This window comes from Myotis daubentonii, chromosome 13, assembly GCF_963259705.1.
Source record: "Myotis daubentonii chromosome 13, mMyoDau2.1, whole genome shotgun sequence".
Classification (NCBI taxonomy): Eukaryota; Metazoa; Chordata; class Mammalia; order Chiroptera; family Vespertilionidae; genus Myotis; species Myotis daubentonii.
Window position 1 is genome coordinate 59,847,455 of NC_081852.1, and position 18,317 is coordinate 59,865,771.

The window sequence follows — 18,317 nt, forward strand, 5'->3', positions numbered from 1 at the left end:
ATCAGTAGGATTCATCCCTATTGCAACCCTCGCGGGTGAAAACCCTTGTGAGACACAGAATATGCTTAGCAGGTTCCCCCCCGCCCCCCGCCCCCACTTGGTCGGATGTATGCTCACAATACCCTGGACAGACAGGGGCAGGAAGGCCACGTGCTTGGAGGGTGTCGGGAGGTGGGGACCCGCCTGGTCCTGGCCCCTAAGTGACCATATGACCTTGAACGGTCCCGTCTGCAGTCGTGCAGACGGCCTGACGTCCTGAGAGTCCCCAGATAGGCGCACCGTCCCCGAGGAGGGCTGTCCTGAGCATCGCCGGGCTAGCAGCACCCCTGACCTCCACTCCTGGGAGCTGGGAGCACCTCCCCAGTGTGACCACCACAGGTGTTCCCGGACGCTGCCCAGTGTCCCGGGAGCAAGTCACCCGGGGCGAGCACTGTGCTAGACGCACGTCAGAAAGTCCGGACGTGCCCTAGCCGGTTTGGCTCAGTGCACAGAGCGTCGGCCCACGATTGAAGGGTCCCAGGGTCGATCCCAGTCAAGAGCACGTACCTCGGTTGCAGGCTCGATCCCTGGCCCTGGTAGGGCAAATGTGGGAGGCAACCAATGGATGTGTCTCTCTCTGTCTTTCCCCCTCCATTCTACTCTCTCTAAAAAAAACAAAAAGAAAGTCCGGATGGGACTGTGTGAGGGACTTTACCCACTGAACCCCTGAACCCTGGGGTCCCGGTCTCCCTGTTGTCACTGAAGTCTCGTTTTGGGTTGGAACTCAGGACCACACCTGCCATACCCTGAGGGGTGACAGAACAGTTTCCCCATCACCGTCCTCCAGGCGTTTGTACAGAACCAAGGCCTCTCCTGGAAAAAACTGAGCCAGGTGTGAACTCCGATGATTTGTGAGACGGCTTCCTTCCCCGTGGGCCGTGGCTGCCCGGCCCTCCGGTGCCCCCTCCACCAGCTCCTCGCCGGCTGCCCATCAGTTGGGGTTTCGGTCTCAGCTTTCTGCCCGAAATGCAACAAAGCAGTTTGCACGGTGAGAGCCGATGCCTCCACCTCCGCTGGGGTGACTGCACCAGGATTTAAAACGAATTTCCTGAGAATAAGAGTCTTTGTTGATAAAGAGCTCCTCCGAGGGCTTTGGAGGCTGCGATGGGGTGCGTTTAACTCTCTGTGTCTTGTGCCCCAAAGGACCGAAGGCCTCGTGAGCCCTGGCCCAGAGGAGGCGGAGAGAGAGGACAAGGGCACCGGGACGCCGCCCCAGATCCTCCTGCCGCTGGAGGAGCGGGTGACCCACTTCCGAGACATGCTCCTGGAGAGGGGGGTAAGCACCCGGACCCAGGGCCGGCTCTCGGAGCGAGGAACCGCACCGCTGGCCCCCAGTCACGGAGGCCACTTCCAGGAAGCTCCTGTCTGTGTTAAGAGTCCTGCTGGCGCCCGGCCAGCTTTCAGGGTCCACCCTTCCCAGAGGGACCCCCCTGGGCTTCCTGACTCAGGCAGGGTCTTCACAGCTCTGGGTTCATCTGACAGTTTTTCGTTTCCAAGATGTCTCCATTGCAGTTGGCTACGTATCCCATGTTGAACTTAATGGGGGGAAACACGTTATAATCGAATCTCCTCCCGGTGCCTTTTATGTCCTGCTCTGGCCTTTGGGTAGGAAACGCGCTGAAACACGAGGTGAGCCCAGTCGGATTCTTCGGAAATGAGACTGAGCGCAGAGGCAGCCACGGGCCCTGTGTGTGAGGTAATCGCAGTGAGCGCGTCGGTGACCTTGGGGATTCCAAAGCAAGTTCCGCACAGTCAGCACCCCGGGGCAGGTGCCCTGGGAACTGGGGTGCGGGGCCACGGGGAAGAGAGCTCCCCCAGATCAGCGGTCTGAGCTGGGCCCCGCAGAGCCGGGCTGGAGCGCGGGCACCAGGAACAGAAGGTCCCCGCTCTCAAGGATCAGAAGGGGGTTCTCGCAGCCACTCTCCCCGGAGACCCCCCCCCTCCTTTGCACCGGGACTTTTAATGCCCCCCTTGCTTCCTCTACCGACCGTTCACCCCCAAATAAAAAGCAGCCCGGACCACAGGGGACTGGAAAGGAAAGCGGACATGTGAACTGGAAACCACAGTGCAAGGGGTTTCCCTGAATTAGCACATCACCGAGGCACACACAGGTGCAAGGCAGGGAATGCCAGGGACAGCGGGAGGGGGTCGCTCTTTGTTTTTTCAGGACGTGATTTTAAAACTAGATGTATCTTAAGCTGCAAATTCATTTTAGAAAGGGTCCTAGTCCCTCGGACCAGGATGAAAAGAACCGGGGCGAGGGCGGGGCTTAGGGTGCACCTGGCGTCCTGCCCCTTCCTGCTCAGCCATCTGCCCGCCCTTTCTCTGGGCGTCCCGGGGGATGTCAGCTGTGCGAGGCCCATGGAGACGGAGATGCCGTCCCTGCCACCCAATGGAGTTGCTCGTTCTGGGGCCATCGGACTGGCCTCGTGGTCCTGGGGGCTAGTACCCAGTGTCACCGCGGGTCACCAGCTCTGGTGGCCTCCCTGCCCGCCCCTCCTTCCACTCTCGGCACGGGGTCCCCTTCCTGGCCCTGCCTGCTGCCCCTGCCCCTGCCCCGGCTGCCGTATGATGCTCTGCCTCCCATCACGTTGCCCAGCTACCGAGGGAGCCGCAGCTCCTGGAGCGTCGGGGCCTCCCGACATTTCTTGAGGCTGCATCTTATTCAGATCTACATTTTCATCTCCTTGCTTTGGAAACCCACCAGCCCCAATTCACCGTCACCGCATCACACTGACCTGCGTGAGCTCAGGGCTGCCCGAGGGACCCCCCTTCCCTTCCCTTCCCTTCCCTTCCCTTCCCTTCCCTTCCCTTCCCTTCCCTACCCTTCCCTTCCCTTCCCTACCCTACCCTACCCTACCCTACCCTACCCTACCAGGGGACGCTGGCCGGCTGCGTTTATATGGGCTCATGAATTGATCCCAGTGGCCTTGGTTGAGCGGTTTTCCTAATGAGATTCCCAGATCATTCCTGCCTCACGGAGGTGGGAGGCTCCATTCGGCCTTAGATCCTCACCCCTGAGCATCGGCCACGGGGAAGGAGACCCCCAGCCGGTGTTGGGTTCCCGGGGAGAGAGGCTGCGGGGGAGCCCGAGCCCAGACCTCAGGCCTCCTGAGCAGTCCCAGGAAGCCCACACGCAGCCCCCGGGTAGCAAAGACCGACTGAATGACTGCTGATGGCAGAGAGCAAGGCCACTGTTTATGGCTTTGACTTTATAAAACATGCAGGCAGACTTCATAAGTTACTGGTGCCCATGAGGATGCTATAGCTGAGCCCATCAGATTTCTAGTCGCTTAACAATGAGGCACAGAAAGGTCACTTTTTCATGAGCTGCGTGATTAATACGATGTTTCATTGCCTTTGTCCAGAAATGCATGTGCTTATGGAGCGATGAGGCGAGGTCCTGTGGGTTTCCAGTTTACGAGGGGCACGTTTGAGGTATTCCTGGGCTTGGGGTGGGGGCAGGGCCTTCGCCTTTGTGGTTTGGTAGCAGGTAATTGATGGCTCCGTGGAAGCTTTTGTTTTTATTTTGTTTCCCTACACAAACCACAATGCAGCCTCCTGGTAAACTTCAGCGTCTAAAGGGGCCGGTGTAATTGAACCTCAGGTTATTCATCTAATCCCGCCTATGTAGGTAAATGAGTTCAGAATGATTTACGGGGACCTTATTTCTTCTGCAAGGCCTCCCTCGGAAGTAAGCATGGCTTTCCCAGGAGCCAGGAAGGGGAAGGACTCTCGGGAGCCCTAGCTCTTCATCCGGGGACTCGGGGCTGGGGGTGCGTGGGGTCCTCGCAGGGCCCCTTCTTTGGGTGACCCTGGGCCCGCTTCCCGGCACCAACACAGGCCAGCTCCTGGGGTTTGGCTCCGAGTGTGAGAATGAGGACGCCGCAGACAGCACACTCACCCCAGCCCGGTCACCCGGTCTCCACCCGCACTAAGACAGCCACCGACCTGAGGTTGTTGGGGTGAAGTTGGTACAAATGAAGCAGAGGCTCGGTATGGGGGGCCTGGGGCTGACGGGGCAGCTGGCGCCTTCTCCCAAGCAGCAGGAGGGCCCTGCCTGTGAGTGATGGGTAAACGGCGTCGCTCTCCGGGACTGTCACGGCACTTGGGCCAGCACAGGTGCTGTAAGGGCTCGCTCGTCCTCATGTGCAGGTCACAGGTGGCGGGGAGGTGGCCCTGGGCGTGAGGGAGAGGAATGATGTGTGACTCGAGTCCTGGGCGCCGTGACGTCTGCTCCACTGGGTGCCTCTTGGCTCCTTGGGAAGCTTATCTGCCTCGGGTTCCTATGGCAACGCTTCAAAATCTCACAAGACACATAATACCGCTAATAAAGTTATGCTGTAAAAGAATGCATGCTTATTATAGAAAATGTGCACAATATTAAGAGTATAAATAAGAATTCCCCCGAAATGCCACCCTAAGAGACAGTCAGTGCATTCCTTGGGTGCATTTTCTCCCAGTGTTTTTTTTTTAATAACACAGTTTTTAAAAGTATCAAGAATGAACATTTGATCTTACAGTATAATGAATATTGAACTGTGCTATAGTTAAATGTGGCTGAACATTAATTTTTTAAATATATATTAAACATTAATATTTTACCTAGTTTATATACTTGTATACTATTTCCTCCTTCTAATCATTTAAAAATATTAATATACATTTTTGGAAAACGTTTCTTGATGAGGCAGAAATTGTTGGTTCAAAAATCCTGCGTTTCCTTTATTTAGTGCATCTCCCATTTGGCTGTTTTCAATGATGCTCTGATGGCGCACCTCCCCCCCCCCCCCCAGGCGATCTTGGTCATTGTGAGGGCATGTTCCCTGTGCCCTGTGAGCCCGTGCCCAGCATCCCCGCTCGTTGTGAAGCAGGCTCCTCGCCCCAGGCCCTCCTGGCAGCGATGCTCGAGGTCCTGAGACCCTGTGGCCAGCTTGCTCCGCCAGCACCGGGCAGCGAGGAGCTTGGCATTTGCTGTTGATCGTTGGGGAATCTCCTTGTTTTTTCCCTCCGGTTGAGGCTTCCTCCCGGCTTCTCTGCTGTGGGTCCTCTTTCCCGGATGGGCCGCCAGGGCCTTGGGGATGCAGCTCTTCAGACAGTCACCTCTCCGTCCGCATTAGACAGGCTCCACCCGCGAAGACGACCCCGAGTGGGAGAATAGCTCTCAAAGTCAATTAAGTCAGCCAAGCATATGGTGGAATAAGAGTGTACAATTGTATTTATCCATCAAAATGGAAACAACAACCCTGAATTAGTAAAATACTGTGAGCGCTGGGAGGTGAGGGGTGGGAGTCGAGGTGTCCCAGGCCCCTTGCTTCCCTCTGCTTCACCTGCAGGAACCTGGCTCACCTGGGCTCATGGAACTTTCCACGGGCTGACCACTCTCACCTCTAAATTCAGGATTAAACATCTGCTCAACCCAGCAGGGGTGGGGACCGGGGTGCAAACCCCCACTTCCCTGTCCCTGGGAGACCAATCACAGGCAGGTTCCGGCATGTTCTCCAGGACCCTGCCAGGCCTCCTGTACCGTCCGTGGCTTCTCCTTCCCCGTAAGGGGAACACCTGCCCCGGACTGAAGGGACATCTGTTTGCCCGGTTTCCTGATCACCTCCCAGAAATCTGTGAGCCCGGAATCACCTCCCAGGTGCACTGGCTGCACCCCAGCCCCTGTCTCAGGGCTGCTTCCCAGAAATTCAAAGGATGACACTGTCTCACTGTCAAGGACACACCAAGGGCACAGCCTCCCCCTCCAGCCTGTCCACTTCCTCCTGGCGGTGTCCATCTCCCGCTGCCTGTAACGGTCAGGAGCTCCCGCGCCAGAGACAGAAGACGCGGGCGAGCGTTGCAGGAAATTGGCTAAAGAGGGTAATGGTGTGAGTGCTAATTGCAAAGGACAGTGTTTGTTGTCAGCCTGAGCAGCAGACGGGAGGGAGGGCTGGAAGGGAGGGCCGAGGGTGGACAGGCGGCTCCTCAAGAATGGAATTGGCAGCATTGGGGCTCAGGGGGGGCGGCCGTGGGGTGCTCAGGCCAAAGGGACGTTTATGCACCTTCTTCAGGGGCCGCTGGGTCTCCTGTGTGGTTAAGCGACTGTCACGTCCGCCTGCCCCCAGTGGCCTTGGTGCCCCTCAGGTCGCGGCGCCAGCTTCCCCACCTCCCTCCACCAGGTGAGAAAGGCCTTGCCCCTCCTGCCCGAGGCCTGTGGTCCATCCCCCCGAGAGCAGGGGAGACCGGAGTAGGCAGGAGGGAGAGAGCCCGTGGTCCATGGGTCGCCCTACCAACACAGCGTGTGTGTGATCGTAAAATTTGCTAAAAAACATTAGCGTCCGAAGTAAGTGGATTTTTGTTTGAGATGGAGATTGGCCCCTTACGGAGCCCTGGGCACCCCAGTGCCATGGTCCGGAGCTGAGGCAGCAGCAGCTCTGCTGGGCCCCTATACAGTCAGGCAGGAGGCGACAAGGATGAGGAGGGCGGTGCAGACAGACAGTCACCCAGATGCACACGGAGCCAGGACGGGGTTCCCAGCTGCTCAGAGGGGAGCCCCTGCCTCAGCTGTAACTGAGTGAGCCAGACAGCACTGACCCCCACCTTCCCCCCTCCGAGGCAGACAATTGATCCTGCGATTCAGAACTTGGCAGAGCCGTCCTTGGCCATCTTCCTGCCCGTCCTCCGGCCTTTAAGTCCCGGCCTCCTCTGGGATCCAGGGATTGACAGAGACTCAAAATAGCCTTTGGCTTTGAAGATCAAAGTAGTGCCTGCTGCCCGCAGGCGCCCTGCCTGCCGAGGTCTGGTCTAGAGACGGAGGGACTGTCGCCGGCATCGGGCGCTAAGGGACTTACGTGATCTCACCTTTTAGCCCGAGCTGAACTCTCAGACACTTTACTTAAACAGGATCCATTTTCCTCCAAAACGCAATCTCCCCAGCGGCCACAGCGGCCCTTTGCTCAGTGCTCGGACGGGCTCTGGTGATGCTGGGACTGAGGCGGAGCCGTCTCATCCTTTGTGCTCAAGACTCTTCACCCTCGCCCTGCCCCCCGTGGCCTGCTGACCCCCGGGGGGCTTTGGTGAGGGCCACCCTCGAACTCTGTCCTCTGGGTGGGGACAGCCCAGTGCTCAGCTGGTCAAGAGGCAGACAGTGGAGCTGTTTGTTCTGATAAAACACGTCGTTGGGGTTTCCAAACGAGACATTTTCACGAAGAGGCGTTGAAACAGCTGTAGAAGGAAGGGCCGGTCCCAGGGGCTGCAGACAGGACACCAGCTTTGACCTTGAGCTGCAGCCTCCCTCCGCCTGCCCTCCCTCCAGCCTTGGCATCTGCAGGTGCAGATGGTGCCGCACAGGGACGCCATGCCAGCCAGCCACCACGGTGACCTCTGACCCTGCCCGATGTGGCCACTTTCTGGCGGTGGCATCTGTCGGGTGGGAAGTGGGCCCTGCCGCTCCTCCTGTGCCCGCGCTGTAGACACCAGCTCTGGTGTCTCCGCTGGAGAAACGGCAGGGGACAGACAGCCACTCAACATAGTGACGTCAGAGGACCTGCGCCAAGAGGCTGGCGGCTGCAGGGGCAAGGACACGGCGCCAGCGCAGCCCCCAGTGGGGAGGTCACATCCCACCACTGCCCAGGCAGAGGACGGCTCCAATCCTGGGTGAAATGAAGACCGTGCGTAAATGCGAGCGGCCAGCGGCTCTGTCCACCACGGTGACAACAGACGCGCTCCCGCCAAGACAGACGTCTCCCCCTCCACGGACAGCGCCGGCCACCAGTGGGCACACGCTGGATGCCCAGATGTTTCTGGAAGGACAGCTTCTGGTTGTCCAGAGCTGACACGACGAGTGGGGAACACGGTTCCGGAAGGACATGGAGTCAGCCTCACAGTCAGGCTGCCGTGGGAGGCTGGATGTCACAGGGAGGGTGTGAACTGCCTGAAGGGTCCCGTTGTTCAAGGACAAACGCCGCAGAATCCAGGGAGCGCGAGGTGCGATGGGTAGAGATCAGTGTTGGAGATGAAGGGAAGTTCAGGAGAGAACGGCACTGGTCTGGGGGACCTGTGCATGGGCAGAGTTCTACAGAGGCCCCAAGACCGAACCCCTGGGTGCATGATCCAGAACAGTGTGGGCGGGGCCTGTGGACAGGGTGGGGGTCACCAGGACAACGTCGCACTGTGAAGGGTGCTGTGGAGAAGAGAGTACCCTACTGTGGGGGGAACCCCGGGGCTCCTCGGGGCTGAGAACGGCCCCAAGAAGCGCTCAGCCTGCCCCATAGGGGGGACTTTCCGTCCCACCTGTGGGGGCACAGGCCTGGGGGACTGGGCATTTATCAGAGGCGATCACGGGGCTGATTGTAACGAGTCATCGAGAGTCCCTGTTCCGGAACAGCTGTGCCCCCCTCAGGCAGCGAGGGCCCTGTGTCATGCGCATGCTGTCTGGCTCCCGCCTCCGTCCTGGGCCCCACGCCCCGGCCACCCTCTCTCGACTGCTCAAGCCCTGCAGGAGGTTAGCATGGCTGCCTGGAGATACAATGACGCCTGTTTTATCTCCGTGAATCACAGTCGCTGTCGACGTGGCTCATCTCAAGTATTCACAGATTGTAGATTCGGTCAAAGGCAAGGATGATATACTGTTAATTTTTTAAAAATGTATTTTATTATGCATCTACACCTCTGAAGAGTGTCAGCAAACTGGTGGAGTGAGTTATGTGACACCGAGTCCCTGGCAGGGCCCACAGGAGACAGGAGACTAAGTGTCACGTGGTTCGTAGGTAGGAGCCTGGGCAGGAAGGGAGAACTAGGTGGACACTAAAGACCTCTGAGTGCAGGGTGGGCTTTGTGAGATGGTCGTGTGGAAGAATCGAGAGAATGTGGAGATGTTGACAATATGGAAATCTAGGTGTGGGGTACATGCCAACTTTGCAATATGCTTGTGACTTCTCCGTAAACCTTACACTATTGCCAAATAAAATAGTTTTAAAAAATAAATCCCACCTCAGAAAGGGTTAAGTGTGGATTCAAAATCAACTAAGCCCAGCCGGTATGGCTCAGCGGCTGAGCATCAGCCCAGGAACCAAGAGGTCATTGGTTCGGTTCCCAGTCAAGGCACATGCCCAGGTGGCAGGCTCGATCTCCAGCAGGGGATGTGCAGGAGGCAGCCTATTGATGTTTCTCTCTTGTTGATGTTTCTATCTCTCTATCCCTCTGCCTTCCTCTCTCTCTAAAAATCAATAAAGGAAAAAAAAAAATTAAAACTCAACTAAAATGATGCTCCCCTCAGACTATTTGCAGGGCGTGGCGTCTCCCTGGGCTGCGCGCTGAAGTTTTCGGTGCCCTTTCTTCCTTCAAGCTGTGACAGCCCAGCGTGTCACAGCTCCACGGATGTACGGGGCTTCTGGTCAGAGACGCGTGGCCCCGAAAGACGCCCCAGGAAGAAATAGGGTCACGAGAGTAGACGTGAAACTTCCTAATGCTCTCAGCATGGACATCTTAGAAGCATGACGTGTCGAACACTTTTCGGCAGCCCTGCATCCCCGCCCCGGCGTCCTGAAGGCTGTCCTTGGCCCGTGACCTTGTCAGCAGCTGCAGGCTCAGCACAGGTGCTAAAAACAACTCTGTTCCTCCCTCCCTGCAGGTGTCAGCGTTTTCTACGTGGGAGAAAGAATTGCATAAGGTCGTGTTTGATCCCCGCTACCTCCTGCTGAACTCCGAGGAACGGAAACAGGTACGGGTGGCAAGGAGACAGCCTGGGGACGCGCCATCGGGATGACCCGCCTGGGAGCACGGCTGGCGGACAGATGCCGCCGTCCGGGGGAGGTGTGGACGGGTGCTCCAGCCCGGGAGTTGGTGGCCGGTGTGTGGTGGGTCTGGAGGAAGGGTGTCCTGTCACCTGCTTGATGAGCTCGCCCTGGATGACCGTGTTAGGGAGATAAAGGTCTGTTGTACGAATGGGGAGACGGGAGAGGACCCAGGGAACTGTGTCCCTAAGTAACGGATGGACGTCCCCACAAAGGACAGGGCTGGATCGCGGGTCGCCTGCCTGGAGCATGTTTCAAAGGGAGGTCTGGCCGACGGGCGCTTGGTCCCGAGGCCGAGGAGGAAGGGAAGGAGCCGGTGGCTGATGCACTGGGCACGGGCGTCCGCAGAGGGTGGACGCCAGCGTTCAGGAGGATCCGCCCCACCCCGGGGAGAGGCGGCAGTCTAGGAGGCGTGGAACTGAGGCTGACCTGATCGGGGGACGACAGTGGGGCCCCATTCAAAGCACACAGCCCTGTTTATGAATGGAAGCATGCCGGGAGCCGGTCCATCCTTGCTGTTTCAAGGGACCTGGCATATATGGCATACAGTTCTTAATATGTTTGCTCACCTTCTTGGCGCTGTGTTTTAACCAAGGTCACCTCTCCGAGAAAGGTTGAATCCCCAGGTAGGGATTTTCCCCTGAAGTTAGGGAGGGAATAAAACCCCTCAACTAAGTGCCAGGCAGGTAATTAATCACTTTAACTATGAACAATTATGCTTAAGCTACATAATCTTTACTCCCTGGAATGGAGATAAGAAATGCCCTAACCTTTGGAATAGAGATTGATAGGATTGAATCAACTGGTATAAATACAGATGTAACAAGACAGGAGGAGACAGAACTTAAGAAGAGAGCCAAGAAGACAGAACCTACACAGAACCTACAGACAGAAGAACTTCGCTGGAGAGAACATGGCAAAAGATCCTGGACTGAACCTGACTATAGAACATGGCAAGAGAACCTGACTAGAACCTGGTGACTGAACCTGGCTGGAGAACCTGGACAGAACCTGGCTGGAGAACCTAGCGAGGGAACATGGCTACAGAACCCGGCTGGAGAACCTGTACAGAACCTGGCTGGAGATCCTAAGGAGAACCTCTCTGGAGATCGAGACCAGACTTGGCTGGAGATCCGGGCTAGAGATCCTGGCTAGGCTGCTGAACAACTGAACGCTGTCTCCGTGTCATTCCTTCTTCGCCGATTCTGTCCACACCTTTGGGAACCCCTGAAACAGGATTCCCATAGGTAAGCCCCCCCCCATTGAGAACCCCCACACTCAGGACGGATAGGACTCCACCAGGGTGCTACAGACCCCCCTATAGAGGATAAGTAGGGTAAGAAGGTGGATAGTACAGAACTTAGATTGAGAAGATGTGCCATACTGAGTCCAAAGAAAGAAGACTCTGTGTTGATCCTTAGATTGAGAAGATGTGCCATACTGAGTCCAAAGAAAGAAGACTCTGTATTGATCTTTAGATTAAGAAGATGTGCCATACTGAGTCTAAAGAAATAAGACTCTGTATTGATCTTTTAACACATATGCTTGCTAGCAGAGGAGTTAAGGTTACTCCCAGTCAGACAGAACGTTTTATACAAGAAGTATGTCCATGCTTTTCTGAGGAAGGAAAGGTAAATGTAGAGGCATGGGAGAAGGTAGGCCCAAGGAGCCTTATCCTTAACCCCACTGCAGCCTTTCCACCCCGGGAAAGTGCAGGATTGGCAAGCTCTCCCTGGGATGATAGATCAGGACTCAGGTAATAGCGGAAAGCGTCAATCCTACTCTTAAAATGGATATAAGAGAGCATTTGAGGTTTTTCTTTTTAATGCCTGCTTTTAAAAAATAAAAAAAGGGGGAATTTGCCGGGAGCCGGTCCATGCTTGCTGTTTCAAGGGACCTGGCATATATGGCATACAGTTCTTAATATGTTTGCTCACCTTCTTGGCGCTGTGTTTTAACCAAGGTCACCTCTCCGAGAAAGGTTGAATCCCCAGGTAGGGATTTTCCCCTGAAGTTAGGGAGGGAATAAAACCCCTCAACTAAGTGCCAGGCGGGTAATTAATCACTTTAACTATGAACAATCATGCTTAAGCTACATAATCTTTACTCCCTGGAATGGAGATAAGAAACGCCCTAACCTTTGGAATAGAGATTGATAGGATTGGAATCAACTGGTATATATACAGATGCAACAAGACAACAGACAGAATTCAGAACACAGAACCTACACAGAACGTTCTCTAGAGACAGAAGAACTTCGCTGGAGAGAACATGGCAAAAGATCCTGGACTGAACCTGACTACAGAAATTGGCAAGAGAACCTGACTAGAACCTGGGGACTGAACCTGGCTGGAGAACCTGGACAGAGCCTGGCTGGGGAACCTAGCGAGAGAACATGGCTACAGAACCTGGCTGGAGAACCAGCAGAACCTCTCTGGAGATCGAGACCAGATCCTGGCTGTAGATCCTGGCTAGGCTGCTGATCAACTGAACGCTGTCTCCGTGTCCTTCCTTCTTCGCCGACTCCGTCCATGCCTTTGGGGACCCCTGACCCGTCCCCAAAGGCGTGGACGGAGTCGGCGAAGAAGGAAGAACACGGAGACAGCGTTCAGTTGATCAGCAGCCTAGCCAGGATCTCTAGCCCGGATCTCCAGCCAAGTCTGGTCTCGATCTCCAGAGAGGTTCTCCTTAGGATCTCCAGCCAGGTTCTGTACAGGTTCTCCAGCCGGGTTCTGTAGCCATGTTCCCTCGCTAGGTTCTCCAGCCAGGTTCTGTCCAGGTTCTCCAGCCAGGTTCAGTCACCAGGTTCTAGTCAGGTTCTCTTGCCATGTTCTATAGTCAGGTTCAGTCCAGGATCTTTTGCCATGTTCTCTCCAGCGAAGTTCTTCTGTCTGTAGGTTCTGTGTAGGTTCTGTCTTCTTGGCTCTCTTCTTAAGTTCTGTCTCCTCCTGTCTTGTTACATCTGTATTTATACCAGTTGATTCCAATCCTATCAATCTCTATTCCAAAGGTTAGGGCGTTTCTTATCTCCATTCCAGGGAGTAAAGATTATGTAGCTTAAGCATGATTGTTCATAGTTAAAGTGATTAATTACCCGCCTGGCACTTAGTTGAGGGGTTTTATTCCCTCCCTAACTTCAGGGGAAAATCCCTACCTGGGGATTCAACCTTTCTCGGAGAGGTGACCTTGGTTAAAACACAGCGCCAAGAAGGTGAGCAAACATATTAAGAACTGTATGCCATATATGCCAGGTCCCTTGAAACAGCAAGCATGGACTGGCTCCTGGCAAATTCCCCCTTTTTTTATTTTTTAAAAGCAGGCATTAAAAAGAAAAACCTCAAATGCTCTCTTATATCCATTTTAAGAGTAGGATTGACGCTTTCCGCTATTACCTGAGTCCTGATCTATCATCCCAGGGAGAGCTTGCCAATCCTGCACTTTCCCGGGGTGGAAAGGCTGCAGTGGGGTTAAGGATAAGGCTCCTTGGGCCTACCTTCTCCCATGCCTCTACATTTACCTTTCCGGCACCTTTCCTTCCTCAGAAAAGCATGGACATATTTCTTGTATAAAATGTTCCATCTGACTGGGAGTAACCTTAACTCCTCTGCTAGCAAGCATATGTGTTAAAAGATCAATACAGAGTCTTTTTTCTTTAGACTCAGTATGGCACATCTTCTCAATCTAAGGATCAATACAGAGTCTTCTTTCTTTGGACTCAGTATGGCACATCTTCTCAATCTAAGTTCTGTACTATCCACCTTCTTACCCTACTTATCCTCTATAGGGGGGTCTGTAGCACCCTGGTGGAGTCCTATCCGTCCCGAGTGCGGGGTGCTTACCTAGGGGTCCCTGTTCGGGCGCCATATGCCGGGGTCGAACCCCAGCAGGTCCAGGGGTCCCCAAAGGTGTGGACGGAGTCGGCGAAGAAGGAATGACACAGAGGCAGTGTTCAGTTGATCAGCAGCCTAGCCAGGATCTACAGCCAGGATCTGGTCTCGATCTCCAGAGAGGTTCTGCTGGTTCTCCAGCCAGGTTCTGTAGCCATGTTCTCTCGCTAGGTTCCCCAGCCAGGCTCTGTCCAGGTTCTCCAGCCAGGTTCAGTCCCCAGGTTCTAGTCAGGTTCTCTTGCCAATTTCTGTAGTCAGGTTCAGTCCAGGATCTTTTGCCATGTTCTCTCCAGCGAAGTTCTTCTGTCTCTAGAGAACGTTCTGTGTAGGTTCTGTGTTCTGAATTCTGTCTGTTGTCTTGTTGCATCTGTATTTATACCAGTTGATTCCAATCCTATCAATCTCTATTCCAAAGGTTAGGGCATTTCTTATCTCCATTCCAGGGAGTAAAGATTATGTAGCTTAAGCATGATTGTTCATAGTTAAAGTGATTAATTACCCGCCTGGCACTTAGTTGAGGGGTTTTATTCCCTCCCTAACTTCAGGGGAAAATCCCTACCTGGGGATTCAACCTTTCTCGGAGAGGTGACCTTGGTTAAAACACAGCGCCAAGAAGGTGAGCAAACATATTAAGAACAGTATGCCATATATGCCAGGTCCCTTGAAACAGCAAGGATGGACCGGCTCCCGGCAGAAGCATCCATCCCACTCGGAGCCTGTGAGGGCCTCCCGTCAGTAGCGTGGTCATGGCGAACCCTGAGGCTCCTGGGGCGGCGGAGGGGAAGCGGGTGAGCCTAGACAGGGAGCGGGGGTCCAGGGCCTGCAATCAGACCTGTTTCTATGGTAACGCGTGGTGTTTCATCTCGTTACACTAGAACATGCCATCCTGGGACGAGAGCCAGCAGGGTCTCTGTGGGAAAGCCAGACCCCACTCTGAATAAAGCGGGTCCAGTTTGCTAAAGAGGGACGAGCCCTGCAGCATGCAGTGATGCTGCGTAAATAACGCGGCGGAGAGCGCAAAGGGGGAGGAAAGAGGGGCATCTGATCAGGCGGATAAACGGCTCTGGGCAGAGAGGGCCGGGCTCGCTCTCCAGATTTAAAATGAATAGAGCAGGACTCCCACCAACAGCAGAGCCGCACGCTCCTCTTTGGGTAATAAGCCCGCGTCCACCTTCCCGATGAGTTAAAATACCAGGCAACCGGGGAGCTGACATCACCGCCTGCCTTGAAGGGGGAATCAGCCGGTCACATCCCGACTTAGTGCCTGTGCGCGCCTTGTCCCTCTAAGTCCCCTGCGTGGATGTCTCTGCTGCTGCGTCTTCAGGGGGCGCCCAGCATTCCGTGTGTCTAGTCCCAGAGGCTTGTGACGGATGGAATCCAGAGCCAGACAAGCCGCAGCGTCCACCAGCCCATCCTGTCCCCTCCACCCTGTCCTGTCCCGGTCCCCTCGGCAGGAAGGCGAGGCTTCCCGGGCACCCACGTCGAAGCCCGCTCTCCGCCAGGGCCACTGGTCGGAATGGCACAGAATTGCTCATTATTGGTCTGATAGGATCCCGTGTGGGGTTTTCATTCATCTTTTTATTTGTGTTCGCGCACACCTTCCACGGGTCTGCAGCTGATGTTCTCCTTCATGTTCCTGAGGCTTGGAGGGCACGGGCAGCCAACAGCCCTGCTCTGTCCGCCGTGGCTTTAGCATCTGGAACGACCCTTTTCCTGACGTTAGAACAATGAGCCACCTTAACCTACCAGGGGGAGGGCCACCCCAGTGCCCCAGAGAAACCGTCCCGGTCCTGAGGGATTTGCCTTCCGGCATCCACGCCCTTCCCAGTGCAGACACACCGCTTGTCAACCTCAGGCAGCCAGTGTCCAGGCCAGTTCTCCTCTTGGTCCTTTCCGCTTTGATGACCCACCCGGTGACCTGGAGGCTCCATGACACCCCCGGGAGAGGGTGTCCCTGAGACCACACTCAAGGGGGGGTCTTTCTGGAGGCCAGAGTGTGCGGAATCAGGTGCCACACTGACTCAAAGCCAATTACGTTGCCATAAGAATTGACTAGAACAGAGTACGTCCTCTGCGTGTTGCTGGCTGTGATGTGAGAGTTGGTGGAACGGGACTGCAGGCTGCTCTCCGAGACCCAAGAGGAGACTCACGGGGGCCTCAGGGATGGGTGTCCGCACTGCCAGCCCTTCACAGCCAGCCACCCCCGGTGATTTGGTGTTGGAGGGATGGTGCCTGCAGGGGCCGCACGCTGGCCTCCGGGGGGAACCCAGGCGGAGTCCTGGGCAGTGACCCCTCCAAGGGCCGTGGCTTGCAGCTGCAGCCCCTGGAGGAGAAAGGCTCACCTCCGCTCCCGCTGTCCCCTGTAGTGTCTGAAACACAAGGTTGCATGTCTGACACGCAGCCCCTAATACTTTCCTCTTGTGTGTGTTTTCAGATATTTGAACAGTTTGTCAAGACGAGGATAAAAGAGGAATACAAGGAAAAGAAAAGCAAATTGCTGCTAGCCAAAGAAGAATTCAGAAAACTTCTGGAGGAGTCGAAGGTGTCGCCCAGGTATGGAGAGAGATACACCAGGAATGGGGGTGGGGGGTAGAGGTGCCCCCTGGACCAAGGCTGAGCTTTCCCCTGCTCCCCAGGTGCCCTAGCCGCTCAGGCCCCCCCCCTCCCCCCGCCAGGCTCCGAGGGAGGCAGGTCTGAATGCCTGCATGGGACCCCTGGCCTTGGCCGCTCTGTAGCTGTCACAGCTCCTGAGCTTCAGGTCCAGACCTGGAAGGAGCGAAAGCTCCGAGGACCCCGCGCTGGCGAAGGTTCCAGGACCCCTCTCCAGTGACCTCACAGGGACTCCCTGGCCTGGCAGTTACGGATCCAGTCCGCCAATATCTGGGTGCTCACTACACCCGGCCGCAGGGCCAGACCTTCAGGATGTCCAATGGGAACAAAGCCGATACTGGCGTTCCCACTCCCGTGAGGGAGGATCCAGTAAAACTGCACTATGGAGGCTTATGGAGGTCGTATCCGTGACGAAGGTCATGCCTGAGCCATGCACAGGTCTCTGGCCCTCCAGATAGGGAGCATGTTCTCAAGGAAAATATGGTTGGCCTGACGCCTAGTGATGAGTGGGCTTTAAATGATGAGTGAAGAAATAAGGGAAGGGTGTGCCAGGCAAGGGAACAGCATATGCCAAGACCCGTGGCAGGTTGGTGATTGGAAAGAGCAAGAGACGGAAGAAGACCTGTGTGGCCAAAACAACGATGGGGGGCAGCTGGGCAGCAGCGGGCTCAGAGCGAGGAGGCTGGAGAGGCAGGGAGGCCAGGCTCATTCCTAGAGGCTATTGGATGTGCTGATGGGGGGTCTGCAAGTGACAGTGGGTCAGGACCCTGCCAGCCCCAGTGGGAGTAGCCCAGTGTGGGGAGCAGGTGGGTCAGCTGTTGGAGGCCCAGAGCTACTCCCTCTAGCCCGTCGATTCCCCCAAACTCCCTGCTCCCCTGGCCCTGGGGAAGAAGGGGTGCCCTCCCTCTCGGGCAGGCCGGTGGGCACGGTTCCGGAACACCAGGACTGGGCTCAGGGGAGGGCTTAGCAGGATCCTCTTGCTTTTTAGGACCACATTCAAGGAGTTTGCCGAGAAGTATGGCCGGGACCAGAGATTTCGACTTGTTCAAAAAAGGAAGGACCAAGAGCACTTTTTCAACCAATTCATCCTTACGCTTAAGAAACGGGACAAGGAAAACAGACTCAGGCTGCGGAAAATGAGATGAGTGTGTGGAAAATGCAATAAGACTGAGCTTCGCGGGAAAGGGGTGGGCGGTGGGGGCGGCCCAGGCTGCGCAGCGGGGGTGCCTCCCGGGCCGGCTCAGTTCTCAGAGGATTACTGTTTCATATTGAAGCTTTTTGTACAACGTGCAGAGTTCGATGCATTTCTGATTGCCATGCCATGTGGATCCCTTGGTTGTTTTAATTCTGCAAATGACTTGTAATATATACAGATGCTAAACCCACTGCAGGTTGGTAACGCGGCAGAAACGGGCACCATCTGAAACCATCTCGAGGCGTTTTCCCGAGTTGAGCCGACTCCCTGCAGCTTCCCTGCCAACCTCTGTGAGTCCCTGCGGGCCCCCAGGAGTTCCCGGAGCCGGGGGGCGCTCCTCAGTCAAGTGTCCTCACGTCTCCATCTCGTTTTCTGCGTCGTAGCAATAGGGTACTTTATCATTCGTCATAGTGACATCTGTGAACACCAGGGCACGGGGGCGGGGGGGCACCCCCAGGTGTCGTAAAGTAATCACCTCATACCCCCGGGACACCCCGGTCCGGAGAGGGGGCTGCACTGCCTGTCGGAGGTCCCACCGAAAAAGAATTATTTTGTACAAAACCATCCAATGACATTTGAGTTATTTTTATTGTATGCCCAGAGTGTGCATGGGATTTTTCTCATCATCTTTGTATAGAAAAAAAATTTAAAATTTTTAAATTAATAAATATTTTAAACCAATGTGTTTTTGTGGCGAAGTCGTCTGACACAACCGTAAGCAGCAAAGCTGTGTGGTAACTGAAGATACTCTACTTTGAAACATTCACAAAAACATTGATGATGGCCCAGATGGGCTGTCTACATCCT

General features: G+C 55.4%; 1 protein-coding gene across 1 annotated transcript in view; it reads left to right on the forward strand.

Annotated features, from left to right (window-relative positions):
- The window catches only part of LOC132214583 (transcription elongation regulator 1-like protein), a 33,754-nt gene extending 15,642 nt beyond the window's left edge, over positions 1–18,112 (forward strand). Inside the window, exons 5-8 of the mRNA XM_059661939.1 lie at positions 1,183–1,315; positions 9,656–9,745; positions 16,140–16,258; positions 17,304–18,112. Of these exons, the coding sequence (XP_059517922.1) occupies positions 1,183–1,315; positions 9,656–9,745; positions 16,140–16,258; positions 17,304–17,460 (499 nt within the window). The 3' untranslated portion in view covers positions 17,461–18,112. The remainder of the gene's footprint in view (positions 1–1,182; positions 1,316–9,655; positions 9,746–16,139; positions 16,259–17,303) is intronic.
- Positions 18,113–18,317: the final 205 nt, after the last annotated feature.